This window comes from Schistocerca cancellata, chromosome 5 (genome assembly GCF_023864275.1).
Source record: "Schistocerca cancellata isolate TAMUIC-IGC-003103 chromosome 5, iqSchCanc2.1, whole genome shotgun sequence".
NCBI classification, from domain to species: Eukaryota; Metazoa; Arthropoda; class Insecta; order Orthoptera; family Acrididae; genus Schistocerca; species Schistocerca cancellata.
Window position 1 is genome coordinate 150,240,838 of NC_064630.1, and position 18,229 is coordinate 150,259,066.

The window sequence follows — 18,229 nt, forward strand, 5'->3', positions numbered from 1 at the left end:
ACACGCTCGGATGTGTCTGCACTGATACGGTTAGTGCCCACAGGTTTGAGCAATTTTGCTTAAACCCACAACTTCAGATTTGCGCGCATCTCACTTCTGCGCAAAACTCCTGTATTCTTGCAACGATCTGCCTGCGCAGGTTTTTATCTGCTCAGTCAGAGTTGTACGTGTGGACGATCCTTCTACTAGTAAACTTTGGACTGTATTTTTTTTTTTAACAGGGAAAAAATGGTGTGTTGTTTTGATGCCAAGAGTGGGGGTAGGTTTAGAAGCAGTAGCGGGACGTGCGTATTGCGAAATTGACAAATGTGAAATAAGCAAGTGATAACGGTATCGTCGTGGGTTTTACTTTGGTAGTGGCGCCTCCTGTCTCAGAACAGAGATTTGTATCACAACAAAAATGAAATTCTGTTTACAAAACGCTACAAAGTGCGGAAGACTTGGAATTATTACGGAGATTTCACGTTTGCCGGAGATGGCGCTAGAGACACCTCTCCTGCTCTTGTATACGAAGGTATATTGTGCAACAGATGATGCTGGTTTATAAGATTTGTTGCAAAAGCTTTGTTATGATTGTTTTACCTTGGAGGAAAAGTGCAGTTTACAATCATACTTGTGCTTGTTGCGTTAAAGAACTGTGCTGAACCCTAGATTTTCTCATTTATAGTGCAATTTATGGGACATAGCTGAAGCAATAAATTTTACTATAGGGCTCTGTATTTCTTTTACAAAATAATGTTAAATTTATTCATTATTTTCCAACTTTTTCTTTTTTAGGGTGGGTCTGTGCCTCATCTTACACATGAAGTCCTGGAGATGGTTTCTCATGAGAAGCATCCTCTGTGTGTTAGCCTACCAACAACTATTCACATGCATTCACCAGTTGCTGAGATAAAGAAGGGCCTAGCCTCATTCATTGGCATGAAGGTTAGTATATATTGATTTCTGTATAAAAGAATTATTTTGTGTGTAGGACTTTTATTATTGAATTGTGTGTTTGACACAGTTGTTACTGCACAGCATTAATACTAGCCTATTACTTTGAGGATGAGTTTCTATGCCCCTACAAACCTAGAAGGGAAATATTGGGATTAAATGAAGCATTCTATGCTACTTTGCCAAGTAACAACCAAACTTGTCTTCAACATAAACTAGAGCTCAGGATACACTATCAGTAACTCACCAGAACTGGTTTTGTATACACAGTCATTGGCTTCCCCAGCTCACACCCAAACTATCACTTTACAACCTAAGCTAGGCCTTGTGCAACAATACAGGTCAGTCATCACCACAACCTCTATTCCTGAAACTAATTTCGATTCAGAATACATATAGTCACTGTTCTGTGCACTTTGTTTTTTCAAGTATGAAATTATATGACACTTTATCATTACATCTAGGAGAAAGCTAACATCTGAGACTGGTAGATTCAGTTGACACAAATGTTGAACTTAATGGTATGTCCATCTGCTTCAACTCATGAAATAATCTAAATGGAGGACTTAAAGATCCGACGCAAGTGTGCATAAGATGCACTAACAAGAATTGTTATTCTCGTAATGTTCATTAGCTTCGCCAACTTGCACATTGTTTGTTCACTTATTACATTATTGTTCAAAGCTAACATGTGTTATCAGTAGGTTTAACCCATCTTAGAAAAAGAGCAATGTTTGCTACAAATTGTCAGCTTTCACCAATGATGGAATGTTAATGGCTGTTGTCATGTCACCTTTTGCTGCATATATTCACATTTTTGTTGTTAGTTGACAAAGCCAACAAATTGGAAAGAAAGGAAGAACTGTTTGTGGTGGCAGACTGATCTGTGGCTTAGCCTGTGTGAAAAATTGCCAATAACATCAATTTAAAGTCACCATATTATTTATGGCATTTGTGTGTTTCCTGTGTCACTGTTCGAAGCTGATGGCAAATATTGAACATTCCCCTACATCCATCCACCCCTTCCAGTTCAGCATACATAAAAAAAATAACTGGCATTGTCCATATCAATTCAGACAGGCAAGGAAAAAATCTCACCTTCATAGTCTTGGATGTTACTGAATTTAGCATATGTTAAAATGAAGGACTAAGTAAGGAACATGTATTTGTTTGTTTTCTCCAAAAAAAAATTCTGCTCCAAGATATGGCCCTCCAAAAATGACACTGCGCATACCATTTTGAAGAAGCGGATTTTGGAAAAAATTTTAAAATGCTGTATCTCCGGAACAGTTCTGGATATTTTTTTAGGTTTTTTTATTTGGAAGATAACGCTTTATGATTACTAAGAAATCCACCATTTGGACTTGCATGTCAAAGTTCCTTTACTATAGTGCTCTGAACTTTTTTTATAATTTATAGAAAAAATTTTTTTTTTCAAACATGCCAATCCATAGAATTTTGATTTTTTTTTCCTGTTGATTAGTACCATATAGTTCTACATTTCCTGAAAAGCAGAACTTTCACTTTTAGGTCGTACAGGTTTTATAAACAATTGAAATATTTGCCATGCATAAAATCTGTTTTATTACCACATAACAGGCTCATCAAAATCAAAACCTAGCCTTATTTGACTTAATTTTAGTTTTAGTGTCAAGGAAATGACAGTGATAGGCACCACACTGAAATTCTAAGGTGTTTTGGAGACATACGCAGCTTTACTGCCTCTGTATGCGACATGGCTGTGTGATCCTGCACGGAGGACCTAATGATATGTCTGCTCTCTTGTGCACTTTTTGTGTTGCTGAAATCCTGAACAAGAATTGAGTGTGCCCTTTTGAACTCATCAATTCCATAATCGCATAACACTTGTGGGATATTAACCACTGCAAGCATCAGTATTGCAGAATGCATTCTCAATAGGGCGACAACCTTGCCGCTATCAAATTCTGACACTTGCTGATATTCATTTCTCCTTCCTGCAGGAGTTACAACACAGTCTGTCACAAACCACCAACTTTCTAATGTGATTTCTAAACCAATAACCTGCTGTGCCTAATCTTTCCTTGTGTACAAAATGTAGGTGGTGTTACTCCTTCCAATACTGAATGGTTACACAGCAATACTAATCATTTGTGCAGCCAAGCATGTTGTATACCTGGTGTCAATTTGACATTTTTTTGTGCGTTGTCTTAATGGTGTTGCAATTTTAATGGTTAGCAGTTCATTAACATATGTCTTTTTCTGCCAAAACATAATCAGTGTTCAGCAGTAAACACAGGACAATATAACTGTACCAATTTGAGCCACATACATTCATACTCTCCTTAGTAATTAACATATTGTTACCCTAATCTGGCTTTAATCTCATGTGTTTTCTCTCTTTCCAAAAAAAAACTGATGAGATGGTGCAGTGATAACACCCTGGACTCACATTGAGGTGTGTGGCAGTTCAAATTCTGTCCAGCCTTCCTCATTTAGATTGTCAGTTGTTCCCCTAATCTGTTTACGGCAATTGCCTGAACAAGTCCTTTGAAAACAACATGGCCAATTTCTTTTATTCATCTTACCCAATCAAGCTTGTGCATTGTCTCTAATGATCTTGTCACAGACAGTGTGTTAAATTGTAATATTATATGTTAATCTTGCATCTTAAATTCAGGAAGTGAAATGTATGTTTCTACTGCTGTAAAAGTAGAGGGGCAAACTATCTAGCTTTCAGTACTAATTGCTGCTTTTCGGGTAGGAAAGTGTGTTGTGTTGGGGAAAGTTAAAAAGGAAAGGCATGTCACTTAGACCCCAGGATGACACAGACTCACCTGTCATGAGAGTGATGGTACATTCATTACAGCTAGGTCTCTCTCATCCTTGGATCTGAATGATCTGTCATTCCTGTGTAACCAACACACCCCTCTTTCCTCCCCGATAAGTAGCTGTTAGTTCCGAAAGCTAGGTAGTGTGTTAGCAATACCATTAATTTTATTTCCTGAATGTATGTTCTGACCAGCAATTATTTATTACATTTTCTCAGTTGAATTGTCCGTTGCTCCAATAAACCAACATTGTAGATCATTTAGTGCCCCTAAAAGTGGTTGTTTTTGCTTGGTAATTGTTCTTGGATAGTCTCTCCAAAGAGGCATGTTGTTGGACCACTAACCATTAGCTTGAGACATTGCATTAGCATATACAAATTGAAGAAGGTATCTGCATCTGCATCCATACTCCGCATGCCACCTGATGGTGTGTGGCGGAGGGTACCTTCAGTACCTCTATCGGTTCTCCCTTCTATTCCAGTCTCGTATTGTTCGTGGAAAGAAGGATTGTCGGTATGCCTCTGTGTGGGCTCTAATCTCTCTGATTTTATACTCATGGTCTCTTCGCGAGATATACGTAGGAGGGAGCAATATACTGCTTGACTCTTCGGTGAAGGTATGTTCTCGAAACTTTGACAAAAGCCCGTACCGAGCTACTGAGCGTCTCTCCTGCAGAGTCTTCCACTGGAGTTTATCTATCATCTCCGTAACGCTTTCGCGATTACTAAATGATCCTGCAACAAAGCGCGCTGCTCTCCGTTGGATCTTCTCTATGTCTTGTATCAACCCTATCTGGTACGGATCCCACACTGCTGAGCAGTATTCAAGCAGTGGGCGAACAAGCGTACTATAACCTACTTCCTTTGTTTTCGGATTGCATTTCCTTAGGATTCTTCCAATGAATCTCAGTCTGGCATCTGCTTTACCGACAATCAACATTATATGATCATTCCATTTTAAATCACTCCTAATGCGTACTCCCAGATAATTTATGGTATTAACTGCTTCCAGTTGCTGACCTGCTACTTTGTAGCTATATGATAAAGGATCTTTCTTTCTGTGTATTCGCAGCACATTACACTTGTCTACATTGAGATTCAATTGCCATTCCCTGCACCATGCGTCAATTCGCTGCAGATCCTCCTGCATTTCAGTACAATTTTCCATTGTTACAACCTCTCGATACACCACAGCATCATCTGCAAAAAGCCTCAGTGCACTTCCGATGTCATCCACCAGGTCATTTATGTATATTGTGAATAGCAGCGGTCCTATGACACTGCCCTGCGGCACACCTGAAATCACTCTTACTTCGGAAGACTTCTCTCCATTGAGAATAACATGCTGCGTCCTGTTATCTAGGAACTCTTCAATCCAATCACACAATTGGTCTGATAGTCCATATGCTCTTACTTTGTTCATTAAACGACTGTGGGGAACTGTATCGAACGCCTTGCGGAAGTCAAGAAACACGGCATCTATCTGTGAACCCGTGTCTATGGCCCTCTGAGTCTCGTGGACGAATAGCGCGAGCTGGGTTTCACATGACCGTCTTTTTCGAAACCCATGCTGATTCCTACAGAGTAGATTTCTCGTCTCCAGAAAAGTCATTATACTTGAACACAATACGTGTTCCAAAATTCTACAACTGATCGACGTTAGAGATATAGGTCTATAGTTCTGCACATCTGTTCGACGTCCCTTCTTGAAAACGGGGATGACCTGTGCCCTTTTCCAATCTTTTGGAACGCTACGCTCTTCTAGAGACCTACGGTACACCGCTGCAAGAAGGGGGGCAAGTTCCTTCGCGTACTCTGTGTAAAATTGAACTGGTATCCCATCAGGTCCAGAGGCCTTTCCTCTTTTGAGCGATTTTAATTGTTTCTCTATCCCTCTGTCGTCTATTTCGATATCTACCATTTTGTCATTTGTGCGACAATCTAGAGAAGGAACTACAGTGCAATCTTCCTCTGTGAAACAACTTTGGAAAAAGACATTTAGTATTTCGGCCTTTAGTCTGTCATCCTCTGTTTCAGTACCATTTTGGTCACAGAGTGTCTGGACATTTTGTTTTGCTCCACCTACCGCTTTGACATAAGACCAAAATTTCTTAGGATTTTCTGCCAAGTCAGTACATAGAACTTTACTTTCGAATTCATTGAACGCCTCTCGCATAGCCCTCCTCGCACTACATTTCGCTTCGCGTAATTTTTGTTTGTCTGCAAGGCTTTGGCTATGTTTATGTTTGCTGTGAAGTTCCCTTTGCTTCCGCAGCAGTTTTCTAACTCGGTTGTTGTGCCACGGTGGCTCTTTTCCATCTCTTACGATCTTGCTTTGCACATACTCATCTAATGCATAATGTACGACGGTTTTGAACTTTGTCCACTGATCCTCAACACTATCTGTACTTGAGACAAAACTTTTGTGTTGAGCCAACAGGTACTCTGAAATCTGCTTTTTGTCACTTTTTCTAAACAGAAAAATCTTCCTACCCTTTTTAATATTCCTATTTACGGCTGAAATCATCGATGCCGTAACCGCTTTATGATCGCTGATTCCCTGTTCTGCGTTAACTTTTTCAAATAGTTCGGGTCTGTTTGTCACCAGAAGGTGTAATATGTTATCGCCACGAGTCGGTTCTCTGTTTAACTGCTCAAGGTAGTTTTCAGATAAAGCACTTAAAAAAAAAATTTCACTGGATTCTTTGTCCCTGCCACCCGTTATGAACGTTTGTGTCTCCCAGTCTATATCTGGCAAATTAAAATCTCCACCCAGAACTATAACATGGTGGGGAAATCTACTCGAAATATTTTCCAAATTATCCTTCAGGTGCTCAGCCACAACAGCTGCTGAGCCAGGGGGCCTATAGAGACATCCAATTACCATGTCTGAGCCTGCTTTAACCGCGACCTTCACCCAAATCATTTCACATTTCGGATCTCCGTCAATTTCCTTCGATACTATTGCACTTCTTATCGCTATAAACACGCCTCCTCCTTCACTGTTCAGCCTGTCTCTGCGGTATACATTCCAATCTGAGTTTAGGATTTCGTTACTGTTTACGTCTGGTTTCAGCCAACTTTCTGTCCCTAGTACTATATGGGCGTTGTGATCGTTTATTAATGAGAGTAGTTCTGGGACCTTTCTATAGACGCTCCTGCAGTTTACTATTAGCACATTAATATTGTTATTCCCTGTTGCATTTTGCCTACTCCTACCTTGCCGCGTCTCAGGAGGCGTCTTGTCGGGCCTAAGGAGGGGTTTCTCTAACCTAAAAAACCCCCATGTGCACTCCACACGTACTCCGCTACCCTTGTAGCCGCTTCCGGCGTGTAGTGCACGCCTGTCCTATTCAGGGGGACCCTACATTTCTCCACCCGATAGCGGAGGTCGAGAAATTTGCACCCCAGATCTCCACAGAATCGTCTGAGCCTCTGGTTTAAGCCTTCCACTCGGCTCCAAACCAGAGGACCGCGATCGGTTCTGGGAACGATACTACAAATAGTTAGCTCTGATTCCACTCCGCGAGCGAGGCTTTCCGCCTTCACCAATTCCGCCAACCGCCTGTACGAACTGAGGATGACCTCTGAACCCAGACGGCATGAGTCATTGGTGCCGACATGAGCAACAATTTGCAGTCGGGTGCACCTAGTGCTCTCTATCGCCGCCGGTAGGGCCTCCTCCACATCTCGGATGAGACCCCCCGGCAAGCAGACAGAGTGAACACTGGCCTTCTTCCCCGACCTTCGCGCTATTTCCCTAAGGGGCTCCATCACCCGCCTAACGTTGGAGCTCCCAATAACTAATAAACCCCTCCCCCCGTGTGCCTGCTCGGACCTTGCTGAAGGAGCAGCCACATGTCCACTCACAGGCAGAGCGGGCGATGCCACACGGCCAGCCTCCACATTGACCCTCCGCCTCGTGCGCCGCGAACGCCGCTGAACCCGCCTCTCCCCTTGGGGAGATGGTGGCCCAACCGCGCCCGGTACAGGCGAAGATGTCTCGACAGCAGGGACAGTGGGTGAAGCATGTAACACCTGCGGTGTACCTTGCGACGCACCAGACTCCCCACTGCCGCTACACTCCAAGGCAGCAGCCTGAAGACGGCTGACCGCGGCCATCAACACGCTCAGCTGTTCGCGAACAGTGGCCAGCTCCTCCTGCGTCCGTACACAGCAGTCACACATCCTATCCATCCTAAGGAATCAATTTACTGACGAGAGTTAATCAACCTTTAACTAGTCTGCTAATTCACTAAAGGCGGCTGCTTATTCACTAAACTGTGGTTGCTAGCCACTTCTTGTAGAAAACAATGAAAATAGCACTACCTGTCTCTGGACTGTATTGAAAACAAACACTAGCACTACTGGCACTATGGTTGACTACAGGGACTCTCTCTGACTGTATTCAAAACAAACACGAAATCTATGGAACACTATTACTAGCACTCGAAAATTAAAGCTTTCTAAAAGCAAATTCACACGGAAGAAGAAGTGACAAGTGAGAAAAATACAGTTAATACTTAAATTAAGGTAGCTCGCTGCACAGCAGACGTGAAGCAGGCGGCAGTTACAACGACACAGTGTGAAGGACTTTTGTATTTTTTAAACTTTCAGAGTAACACACTTGATCATGTCTTAGTTTAAAGAGAAAGCACAAGAAAAAGAAAAAGCAGAATTACTAATTCATATTAGAACAAAAATATTGATTGTTAATCATTTCCAATGTGCATTTTGTAATTATAGTTGTCCTGTCCAACAGATGTTTTTATTGCTCCACATGCCATATTTCTTGGACAAAAGTGTGTGATTCTTTTATTTTCTTTGAGTTTTTTATTTTTTTTTTTTTTATAGGACTACATGATCTACTGTGGTGTTCAGGACCCAGCAGTAGTCAGTCCCTCAGGATACAATGAGAAGGGAGCAGTCTCTGTGTGGTCCAGAAGTGGTAATCATTCCCTGACACCGGATATGTAAGCACTGATTTAAGACAAAATTATCTTTTAGCCTAATGTTAAAATTTATATATGAGAACGCAGATCTGTTTAACAATTTTTAATATTGGACAAAATAAATGTTTAATAATGGTAAACATATAAAAATCTTCATTTGGAATCTATCTTTAGTTTCACGCTTGCAAAACACTTGCTATCGCCCCCCCCCTCCCCCATTTGCCATTCTAATTGCTTGTATCCCTTCAGCAACCTACCTCTTTACCACGTAAATGTGGCCTGTCATGTTTTCTCCCATCGGTAGGATTATACTCATCTCTCTTGCTCTGTCCTCCATATTCCCACTTACCTCTGTGACTAGGCAACTGCAGCTTTAAAGAAGTGAAACCAGCTACAGCACCACTAAATATGGTGTTACATGCAAGTGACAACTGGAATTGAGAGTATGAGAGTCCCAAGGTATTTTGTCTGATCAGCATGCACTCTTTATCGTTTACAGTTTCATAGGATATGTCTTTGTATCAAGAATATGTCTAACAGATTCTTCAGTGTTATATTTAGTCCCTTACACAGTACTAATAGTATGTGATATCAGTGGATTAAAAAGAATGATGTAATTCTAATGTTTTAGAAAGAAAGGTTTTCCAAACTTTGAAACATAAAATCATACAAATAGAGGAGTATCTTAAACTGAATATTTTGAGATAAGGAGCCGATCATTGGAAGTGAATATTTCAGGCAGTATAGGAATGTGAATGAGGTTCTTGTGATGGGGTTTGTATTTGTAAACTGCTGTTTTAATTTTTTTTATTCATGTCGGAACCATCAGTACAAATAAAAACAAAGAGGAAATACAATGTACATAAAACAAGACAATTTAACTAAGCATTACTGTGTGTGAGTGTTAATGTTTCACAACAAACAACTCCTTCCACAGAAATGTTGGTGTAGCTAGTCAAGCTATACACAATCAGCTGAGATGTGAGTGATGTTAACCACTATTTCGAGGCCATTACTGAGATTACTGTTAATATTGTCTGCCTGGTCATTAATCCTTTCGTGGCTGTGGGTATAAATATATGCCCGACAGGCGGGGCACCCAGATGGCTATGGGTGTACATGTACGCACGACAGGTGAAACAACCATATGGCTAAAGCATTCATTTACACCTGACAGGCAGGAATGCCTGATGGCTGGGAGTGGGAGCAGGTAAATGTGCACAAAAGAATGGTGACTCGCTGTTGTCTGCATTTCGCATCACTGCCAACGTCATCGTTAACTTGTCTTCTTTTTAATGTTGGAAAGTGCTACAGCTTTAACCTGCTCCTGGTGCCTTTCTGCTGACAAGTCCATCGAATAGATATAGTTTTGTTTCCTAACATACACAAGACAAATGACACAAATATAAATACTCTGAAGGACATGAATTATCCTAATGAATTGATGTATCAGATGTTACAAAAGGAGAACTGTGTAGCAAAATACTTGCAGTTTCTTAGCAACTCTCATGGCCATGCTGAACAGAAAGCGGCACACACAGCCAAGTACCTTTAATCTGATTTTCTAATTTACAAAGTATACATGATCCAAACACACAAAGTGTGAAAGGGCACGGATTATAGTACATAACTGATGTATCAGATGTTACAAAAGGCAAACAGTATAGGAAGATGGCTGGCCGTGGTGGTCAAGCAGTTCTAGGCACTTCAGTCCAGAACCGCGCGACCGCTACGGTCACTGGTTTGAATCCTGACTCGGGCATGGATGTGTGTGATGTCCTTAGGTTAGTTAGGTTTAAGTAGTTCTAAGTTCTAGGGGACTGATGACCTCAGATGTTAAGTCCCATAGTGCTCAGAGCCATTTGAACCATTTTTTTTGTAGGAAGATGCTTGCAGTTTCTCGGCAATTTTTGCGGCTGCACAGAACAGAAGATGATCTGAGTTTTGGGTGTCTTCATCAGAAACTGCTCACTTCAGATTTATATCTTTACACATATTGGTCTGAAGTTAATGAGATTGTAATGGGGTATGGGCACATGTATTGCTAGTGTAAATCTCAAGTTACAGAATTTCCCAATTGCAAAGAGGAAAGTTCCTATCATTTTTCTAAACTAACTGTTTCTTAGCCCATGTAAATGTACAACAGAAAGCTTGGATTAGTTTTGAAGTCCTATTTTGTGACTGTACAGTGTGATACTGATTTTATAAAGAAAAGATTGCAAAGTGGTTTTGTGCACACTGGAACGAGCGATTAGCCAACAATGGACACAGTCTACAGTGGTCATATGGCTAAGTCAGCTGCCCACCGGCGAGGCGCACATCATGTTTGCCCCCCCCCCCCCCTTTAGCCAGTCAGGCAGGATGGACACTTGGCCCTAGCAGCTGTGAAAGAGTTAATATACATTAACTGCAAGGGTCCCAGTCCACTTTCCTGGGTCACACCTGAATGTATTTCATTTGCTGATGACAGTTCTTTGAAGATAACTTGTTTCATTCTATCTAGAAATCCTTAGTACAGTCACAAAATCTGTTTCATACCTCCTCCATCCCCCTCCCCACCCCCTCCGTATGATTGTAAGCACACTGTACAAAAAATTAGTAACCCTCAGGAGATGTGACACTAATACCGTGTAACACTGCCACTAGTGTTGAGAATGAATTCAACTCAGTGAGAAAGGAAGTCCACAAGTTTGTTCAGATGTGCCATATCTGCCTGCTGCCAATCATAGATGATTAGATCCCTTAGAACAGTGGTAGTCAACCTGGTCCTACAGCCCACTAGTGGGCATTGCAGCTTTCATGGTGGACGGTAGGTGATAGAGGATTTAAAAAAAATTTCTTTATGTTTTCATAAAATTTTACATGAAGTATTTGATAAGTAATTGTTATTATATGCTTTAATTTGCTGTAAATATACCACAAATTTTGTAAAGTAAAATTACTTCCCTCTTTTATAAATCATCACTGCTTTGGAACTGGTGGGCAGTTAGAAAATTTTACTACTAATGGAGATAAAAACAAGTGAATGGTAGGTATAAAAGATTGACTACCCCTGCCTTAGAGCTATGAAATCACGGGAATGTTGATTGCTACTTTCCACCCGATACCGTATTTACTGGAATCTAAGTCGCACCTGAAAAATGAGGCTTGAAATCAAGGAAAAAAATAATTTCCCGTATCTAAGCCGCACCTGAAATTTGAGACTCGAAATTCAAGGGGAGAGAAAAGTTTTAGGTCGCACCTCCAAGTCAAAAGTTGGGCCATTGTAATATGAGACTCAATTTAGGTCGAATGAATGACGGTACAGCTATAGTAGTTTGGTTCGAGTCGTAAGCTTAGCAGTTAAGCTTTACCACGTAGCCATCGCTATGTGTCAGGCGCTCCGTCCATATTTATATGGGTACCCTTCCTTTTTCACATGCTTCGTCTGGTTTGAATTGATTGCTTATTTTTCTTTGGGCCATCAGGGCACTGATGCATCACTTTAAAGGAGAAGAAATTACAACTCATCGATATGCACTCCAGTAAGTAGTTATTGCTCAGAAACTGTTTGAGATGTACCAGCATTAACTAATGGCAGCAATTCCAGTCAATCTTGAAACTCATTGTCATTGAAAATGCGTTAACACTAGTCTCTGGCCCCTTTCAGTTAGGATCTTTCTGTAACCATTGTTCTTATGTCAAGTTAAATTCCTTATGAAAGCTAGACAGTCTCTGTTGATACACAAGCAAATTGAGCAGCTTCATTCATGATGTGGTCACGGGCATTTCCAAACACAGTAGCTCCTTTCTGTCATGTTGATACATCTCACAGTGCCCCATACAACTGACTGTTATACACACATCACTCCACTGTGTAGTAGACTAGCTCCTTAAGTACCTTAAAGTTCAATGCAGCTTAATTGTGAATGTTTGGGCTGAAATGGCTTTTATTTGTGGTTTGTGTAATGGAAGAGTGACTCTGTTGATGTTATGCAAAACTACCTTAGACAGAAACTGTTGCCACTACTTGTGTGTTGAATACTTAGTATACTGCAGTGCAGTGTCACACTTTTTAAACTGTTTCCCTCCAAATTATTATTCACAATTAACTATTAATTGGACTGGTTGTGACGTATACTAGCACTGCTACACATCAAATGACAAGACACAGAAACTACACAGAAAGTATGACAAAAGAGAGAAACACGTTATTTCATACATTTGCTTCAGCACAAACATACTTCATTCATATGCTTGCAGTCATGCAGCATTGATACATAAAATGGTAATAAGAATGAACAACTAAATAAGTGGAGTGTCAAGGCCTAAAATAAATCTTAATTTCAACAGTAAACTGCCATGTGCAATGCTGCCTGATTCTGATTCGAACTCACAACCTTTAGCATACCAGCCAAACAACTTAACCACTAGGCTGTGGCACCATTTTCAAATTGGTGAGCTATAGTCAAGGCTCTAATGGTTCAGAAGAAATTCTTTTTTATCAGTTGCTTGAAAATGAGACACCTTTATGGTGAATAGTTGCAGGGTTTGATATCTTGGACTCTAATCTGCTCCACCGTATAGGTGGTTCCAGGACATCGATCCTACCTATAGGGATCTATCCTTGTAAGTACATGTCTGTCCTGTGCTTCATCAGTTTTTCTTCTTATCTTTCCAGTCTCTCAACCTCCCAAAGTCTCACTGTCCGGCCATAGAGGAGCATTCCCCTCGTAAGTTAGTACCGTCCAGGACTGGAGCAACTGAATTACATCCTCCACCAGGGTTTCGACTACCTCTCTTCATGCCCTGAAATGAGAAATGTCCTGGCCACTATCCCTCCCACCCCTCCCACAGTGGTATTCCGCTGTCCATGGAACCTACACAATATACTCGTCCATCCCTACACAACCCCTGCTCCCAACCCTTTACCTCATGGCTCATATCCATGTAATAAACCTAGATGCAAGACCTGTCCCATACATCATCCCACCACCAACTACTCCAATCCTGTCACCTATCCCATCAAAGGCAGGGCTACCTGTGAAACTAGTCATGTAATCTACAAGCTAAGCTGCAACCACTGTGCTGCATTCTATGTGGGCATGACAACCAACAAGCTACATTAGATACATTATGTTAGACACTGGCACCAATGAAGAACAGGTAAAATGTTAGAGTGCAGTATATTACTTGTATGGCAAAATACTATAGTGGAAAAAATGTCTAATATTAAATTTAATTTTTTAATTAAGTCAGCAGTGTCCAGATTGTGTTTCAGAAAGTCATTAGCATTGGTTGGATATTATGTTAAACAACACTCTTGCATAATGTGTTGGACTCAGTTAACCAACCAACTGCAATCTGCTGGATGGTTGTGGGTCTCAGTGTAACTGCAAGATGTATCAGGCACTTTTATTTCTGTTTGAGAAGGAAGTTCTTGCCTAGTCTATGGTTTGAATGGGTTGTGTTGTGTGTTTTCCATGAATATCAATCCAGGTTGATGTCTTCTGGTTTAGTGCATGTATTTATGCCAGTTTGTACTCTTGATGGTACTTGCTGGATACATATTTGCTCCTGTTTATGGCACATATCAAGTCCTTGGTCAAGAAGTTCTATAGCAGTTTTTATTGGTAGTTGTAAGGCTTTCAGCATATCAGATGTGGCACTTGGGACGTAGTCGTGCATAGGAATATTTTGGTTATCCAGTTTCTTCATATACTCATTTAACAATGTTTCCTGGCTTCAGATTTCAAGTGGAGAAGTATGTTTGAGGTTGGGAGCCAGTAAGTTGGTGTAGCTTTTAGAAAACCTGTGATTGTATGCATTGTTGTAAAACAGAGTGTAATACCGCATCCCCATGTAGTACTACACAGCATTTGGAGGATGCTGTTTATGTTGTGAATTTGGCGCTATAATCAGTTCATCATAAGATTAAACCTGATGTAAACAAACACAAATGCAATGATTGGTCAGACACCATAGCACATGTACACTGGCGTTGTTACGCTCTTGGAAGTAGATCCTACTTATGTATTAGATAGCTTATTACTAAGTTACATTAAATGAAACTCTAAGGTATTCAAATGCATTAACAGCCATCAATGTTTTTCTTAATCACGCTATAGCTATGTAGTATTTATTTCAGAAATTGTGTACAGTCACAGCCTTTGCAGTTTTGTGCTCCGATTGTCACACTGTTAATGTGCAGTATAAAAATGACTGAGGCTGCTCTCTGTTCCGTAGTGAAACACGCATGTGGAACACATTAAAAAGTTCCAAGAAATAGGCTGTTCTTAATGTTTTTCATAAATTTATGGAGATAATTGGCTTTGAAGTTTCTCCAGCTCTGTTTTTCCAGCTCCATATGTAATGCAGTTGAGTAACAAACAGGTTGAATGTTCAGTGCAGTCGGTAGCGTGTGGCAATGTCAACGGAATATGGTTATTCGTGTGTTGGTTCAAATCTCGCCAGAAAAAAAATTTTCTTGTTAAAATTGAAATACCTACATCTCATAATTATAAAACTCAACATTTCTTATGAATAATGCACGTCTTCTTGTTTCTGAGTACATATTGGAGGCAAAATTTCTGTTTCCATTTCAAATAAGAATTGTTTATTATTGATGTTTTATGAAAGACTGTTCATAAAAGTTGTTTAAATTAAGAAAACAAAACAATTTAATTTTTTAAGGCAGAAATGAGAAATCAAATCCTCTCTATTTGGGCTACTTCCATCATTTTATACCACAGAGGTACAAAAGTATCAAAGAAACATTAGAAACAATCATTTTCACAGCATCGAGCACATCATACAAATGCTGCATTTTTACATTTGCTACTGTACCATTACAGTATGAACACAACAGAACTGATCTGGAGCCAAGCTGCGGGATTTGGCCCGAGAAGTAACAAGACTGTTAAGCTACCAGACGTACTGGAACTAACACACACAGCTTTTTCACATGTCACTGCCAAACGCTGGAGGGATATAGGACGGCTCGTCATAAAAGAAGAAAAGAAAATGCTGCACCTGGTTGGCTTCGTGGATTCTGTTGTCGATAGGCTCATTATCAACGTAGCAGGTGACACTCCCAGAACTGAAATGTATTTCTCGGATTCGGATAAGGAAGGAGTTAAGAGATTACCAGATGACTGAGTGTAAGTAATACCATCAGTGGCTTCAATATTTAACTATACAGTGAAATCCTTCAATACTCTCATATGTTACACTCAGCTTATGCAGAAAAATTACCCTGTAGTTAAGTCAGGAATTTTCATCATTCTTGTTTTTAATTATAATAGTACATTAGCTAAAAATGATAACGTGTTGAGGTTTTCATCTAGTCATCTAAGGAGTGTATTGTGGGAGATCTGCAGTGTATTATTTCATTCTGCTTATAAATTAAATGACATTCGAAGCTGTATTGCTTCTCTGCTCATCCCTTTTTACATGTGAACTGCAGCTGGCCACATCACTGCAGGCTAGCTGTACCAGCTGACCGGGCAGTGCTGTCAAAGTTAAATGCGCCGGTAAAGCTGTTGTCCCATATTATCGCTAAGTCGATGTGCGCGTAATGCACAGCACAATACATACCCTTATAATCGTCCTCGACAGTACTCGAGAAAGCTTGGCTGCAGTCCCACGTGAAACGGAAATCCATCGAGGTTCCAGAAAATGTAGAATAATACTTCTTAGATGAACACGTTATAGTATTATTCAAGTGTGATGAACAGATGAAGGCTCTGTCAAGTGTGACCAGAATGCTTTGGAGGTAGATAGCAATAAAAGTATCTGTCTGTGCAAGCAGCATTTCAAATAGCTTCTTCAATGTTTTTGAAGTTGCAATATCCTAAATCAACCTAAAGTGTAGGGTTTTTATGGTTGTCATGTCCAGTGTTTCCACAGCCCTTCCTTGCTGAAGAATTTTTCTATTGTTAACCCTTTAACTGCTCTGAACGTGTTAACGCGCACACCTTTGTACCTGTCCCTGTGTGCTCTGAATGTGTTTACACACGCCACCAGTCCTACCTGTTACTCTGATCGTGTCTATGCGTTGACACATTCAGAGTACCAGGTAGGACTGGTGGCACACGTAAACACGTTCAGAGGACACAGGGACAGGTACAAAGGCACCTGTCCAGAGCAGTTAAAGGGTTAAGCTGACCATAGCATCTTCAACAGAATTCTTCACTGGAATTATATTCTTCAAGGGTAGGATTTTAAATTGAATGGCTTCCAATAGTGTATGTACATTATAACAGGGTGTATATGCCCCAGGAAATCTGGGAAAAACCCAGGAGCTGTTTCATTTGGAAAAGCTTGGGAATTTTTCATTGTTTTAATTTTCAGTTTAAGTTTTGTAAGAATTGATACTCTAATAAAGAGTTATACTTCAGTCCATTACTACAGAATAATACTCCAACAATAAACATAAATGAGAGAATAGCACCAAAATAAAACTTTAGTTGCAAGAAAATATGCCATTTACGACAACAAAACACAGTGCCCATGCAGGCATCTACTGACAACAAAATGTGTCAAAGGCTTTAGGACAAAGACTATGCAATAATTTGTAACTACAAACTACTTTTGATGAGCATGACATCACAATTGTTTATGTTTCTAACAGGCCGTGGAAAGATTTTGCAAATGGTGGTTTGAAAAGAGTTACTACTGAAGTAAATTTCCTTTTACGCAAGATGAATTATGTTACATGTGAGAATGTGTGAAGAATTTCTTAAATTACAGAGTGACCACCTGCTTGAAAAAATCTCAAACCCAGAAGACCAGCCATTTATGCCATTTATAAATTGCAAATCTGAAAATACTGAATATTTCAAAATGTGTTCATTATATGAATATTATTCCGTATAAATCATTGATGTTTAAATACTGGAAACTGCTGGAAAACTACTGCCTATGGCTGATATACAGTGCAGCTGAGAGAAAAGAAAAGTCATTATTGTGGTGTGTTGCACCTCCCCCCACTGTCCCACAACACACACTCACCATTAGTTTATCAAGAGCTTCTTGACACCAGCTTCCTCCTCACATCTGGAATTCTCAGGGAATTTTATTGCCAAGTTTGAGTAGCCACCCTAAAACTTTAAGTGTGCTATTTCCCTTCTTATGAACTTTTAACTTTAATGGATAATGTGAAACAGTTGTTATATGAACTGAGGAGGCACTAATGCATTTACTTACGAGGTGTGCTGGAAAGTAACACTGAATTTTTTGCTTGAAAACTCTGTAAGATTTTTAAATAAAACAAATGTTATTAATATTTTACATCTTTTTTCTTTATGCCTACATATTTGTTTCTCAACTTAGTCACCCTGGCGACAAACAGACCACGAAAGACCAGTTTGTTCATACCATCACTGTAGAATGTGTGACTTTGTTGATGGAGCCACAATATTACCTCTCTTTGTACCACTTCATCACTATCAAAGTGAAGTTCTCGAAGGCGTTCTCTAGGTTTTGGAAAAATCAAACAATGGAAAATCTAGTATGATGATGACAATATTATGAAAGATAAAAAAAATGGCTC

The 18,229-nt window shown here is 40.1% G+C and overlaps 1 protein-coding gene across 1 annotated transcript in view; it reads left to right on the top strand.

The window, feature by feature from the left end:
* Nucleotides 1–227: 227 nt before the first annotated feature.
* LOC126189003 (queuine tRNA-ribosyltransferase accessory subunit 2) overlaps nucleotides 228–18,229 on the top strand; it is an 87,539-nt gene continuing 69,537 nt past the window's right edge. Inside the window, exons 1-3 of the mRNA XM_049930809.1 lie at nucleotides 228–514; nucleotides 778–927; nucleotides 8,600–8,718. Of these exons, the coding sequence (XP_049786766.1) occupies nucleotides 401–514; nucleotides 778–927; nucleotides 8,600–8,718 (383 nt within the window). The 5' untranslated portion in view covers nucleotides 228–400. The remainder of the gene's footprint in view (nucleotides 515–777; nucleotides 928–8,599; nucleotides 8,719–18,229) is intronic.